The sequence below is a fragment of the Plasmodium gaboni genome, chromosome 14, assembly GCF_001602025.1.
Source record: "Plasmodium gaboni strain SY75 chromosome 14, whole genome shotgun sequence".
In the NCBI taxonomy this organism is placed as follows: domain Eukaryota; phylum Apicomplexa; class Aconoidasida; order Haemosporida; family Plasmodiidae; genus Plasmodium; species Plasmodium gaboni.
Genome location: NC_031494.1, coordinates 868,468 through 870,612, shown reverse-complemented (window position 1 = coordinate 870,612; position 2,145 = coordinate 868,468). Strand labels below are relative to the sequence as shown.

The 2,145-nt window shown below is 18.0% G+C and overlaps 1 protein-coding gene across 1 annotated transcript in view; it reads left to right on the top strand.

Moving 5' to 3' along the window:
- The window catches only part of PGSY75_1425600 (putative zinc finger protein), a gene marked incomplete at both ends in the record, with an annotated part of 4,477 nt that extends 2,332 nt beyond the window's left edge, over nucleotides 1–2,145 (top strand). Inside the window, one exon of the mRNA XM_018787947.1 lies at nucleotides 1–2,145. This exon is cut by the window's left edge and continues 2,332 nt beyond it. Coding sequence (XP_018639319.1) covers nucleotides 1–2,145 — 2,145 coding nt within the window.

Below are 2,145 nucleotides of genomic sequence, written 5' to 3'. Positions count from 1 at the left end.
AGTTTTCTCTTTATAATAATAATATAAAATTAATTGATAATTATGCAAGTGATAATTTTTATTATGATGAAAAGAAGAATGAAGAACACAACCCTTATGATAATAAAAATAATAAGATGAAAATATTTCGTAATATAAATATTCGTATTATAAAAAAAGAATACGAACAAGAACATAATAATGAGAATAATAAAAATGTAAATGAAATTAGATATAATAAAGAAATATTAAATATGAATAATATAAATAATAGATCTTCACATGAATATATTACAAATAATAATATAGATAGTCATGATAATAATATGAACACATTATATATGTGTAAAGAAAATAAATTTAAAAATGTTGATATGTCAAATACTTACAATATTAATAATGATAATTATTTACATAACACTGTTGATAACAACAAAGATTGTGTTATAATTCCATACAAAAATAAAATAAATGATAACAATATAAATGGTGATAATATATTATATACATATAACCAACAGATAAACAATCACAACAACAATAATAATATTGATAATATTGATAATAATAATAATAATAATATTGATAATAATATTGATAATAATAGTAATAATAATATTGATAATAATATTGATAATAATAGTAATAATAATATTGATAATAATAGTAATAATAATATTGATAAAAATGTCACTGATAATATTGAAAATATAAATAAAAAAAATCTAATTAATAAAGACAAATTAAAAATTATAAATTCTTTTATTGATTATGAATTAAATTATTATAGAAATAATAAAGATAATTATAATAATATAGAACATAATATAAAAAATATGAATGAACAAAATAATATAAATAATAATGTAATGTATATAGCAACAAAAGATTACACAAATAATATTCCTACTATCAAATATGATACTACAAAAAATATAATTAAAAGTGATGAGCATCTTGTGAATAATAATTACAATTACAATTGCAATTACAACTACAACTATGATTGTTCTTATGATAATATCGATATATCTAATAAGAATATCAAAGATGTTATTAATTTATATACAAACCTTAGTAATAAAAAAAATGTTTACACATCTAAAGATATTATATCTAACGATGAATATATTAAAAAAGAAAACTCTGGAAATTCCCAGATGATAGAGAGTACACATATGTCAGATGAAGAAATGAAGTGTTCTCAAGAAAATAAAATGAAAATTAAAAGTAACATAAAAAGTAATAATAGCACCAACAATAATAATAATAATATTAATTTTAATTATAATTATAATAATTATCATTATGATGATGATTATAATAATATTATTAATCAATCTTATTATAATCATATTAACGATTCATATTACTATCAGATTAATAATCTAGAATCATATAAGAATCAACAAAAAGATACATATAATATAAACAACCTAATACATAATATGAAATTATTAAATACAGAATATGAATCTCCTCAAAATTCTGAACAAGAAAAAACGATTTTAAAAAATATAGATGTGAATAAAAATAACAATATTAATATTAATATTAATAACATTACACTTCCTACTATTCAAGATAAACAAATGAATAATTATAAAAAATATTCAAATGATCTAGGAACAATATCAGAAGAATACACATCTAGCTATAATGATACTCTAAAAATACAAAGTGAAACATTTATAGATTCACAAAACGGTATATACATTTTGCCACAATGTGTAACACGTGAATGCATTAATAATCCATATGATAGTTCTCCTTATATAGAAGAAAATATACAAGACAAAAAAGATAATAAAGAAATAGAAACCATAAGTAATATGTTATATGATGAGCAGCAACATTGTGTAGATGAAGAAGACGTATTTAAAAGAAGTGAACATTTTAATATATTTAATAAGGAAGAAAAAATAGATATTCATCATAAGGATCTCAAGGATGATAATAATATTAATGGTGATAATATAAATAATGATAATATAAATAATGATAATATTAATGGTGATAATATTAATGGTGATAATATAAATAATGATAATCATAATAATTTTCATCACCTTAGTGAGGACCTTAAATGTGAGGAAAATAAAAAAACAGATAATATGCAAATACTATTAAAAAAGAATAATATAATAATAAATAAATTATATAATG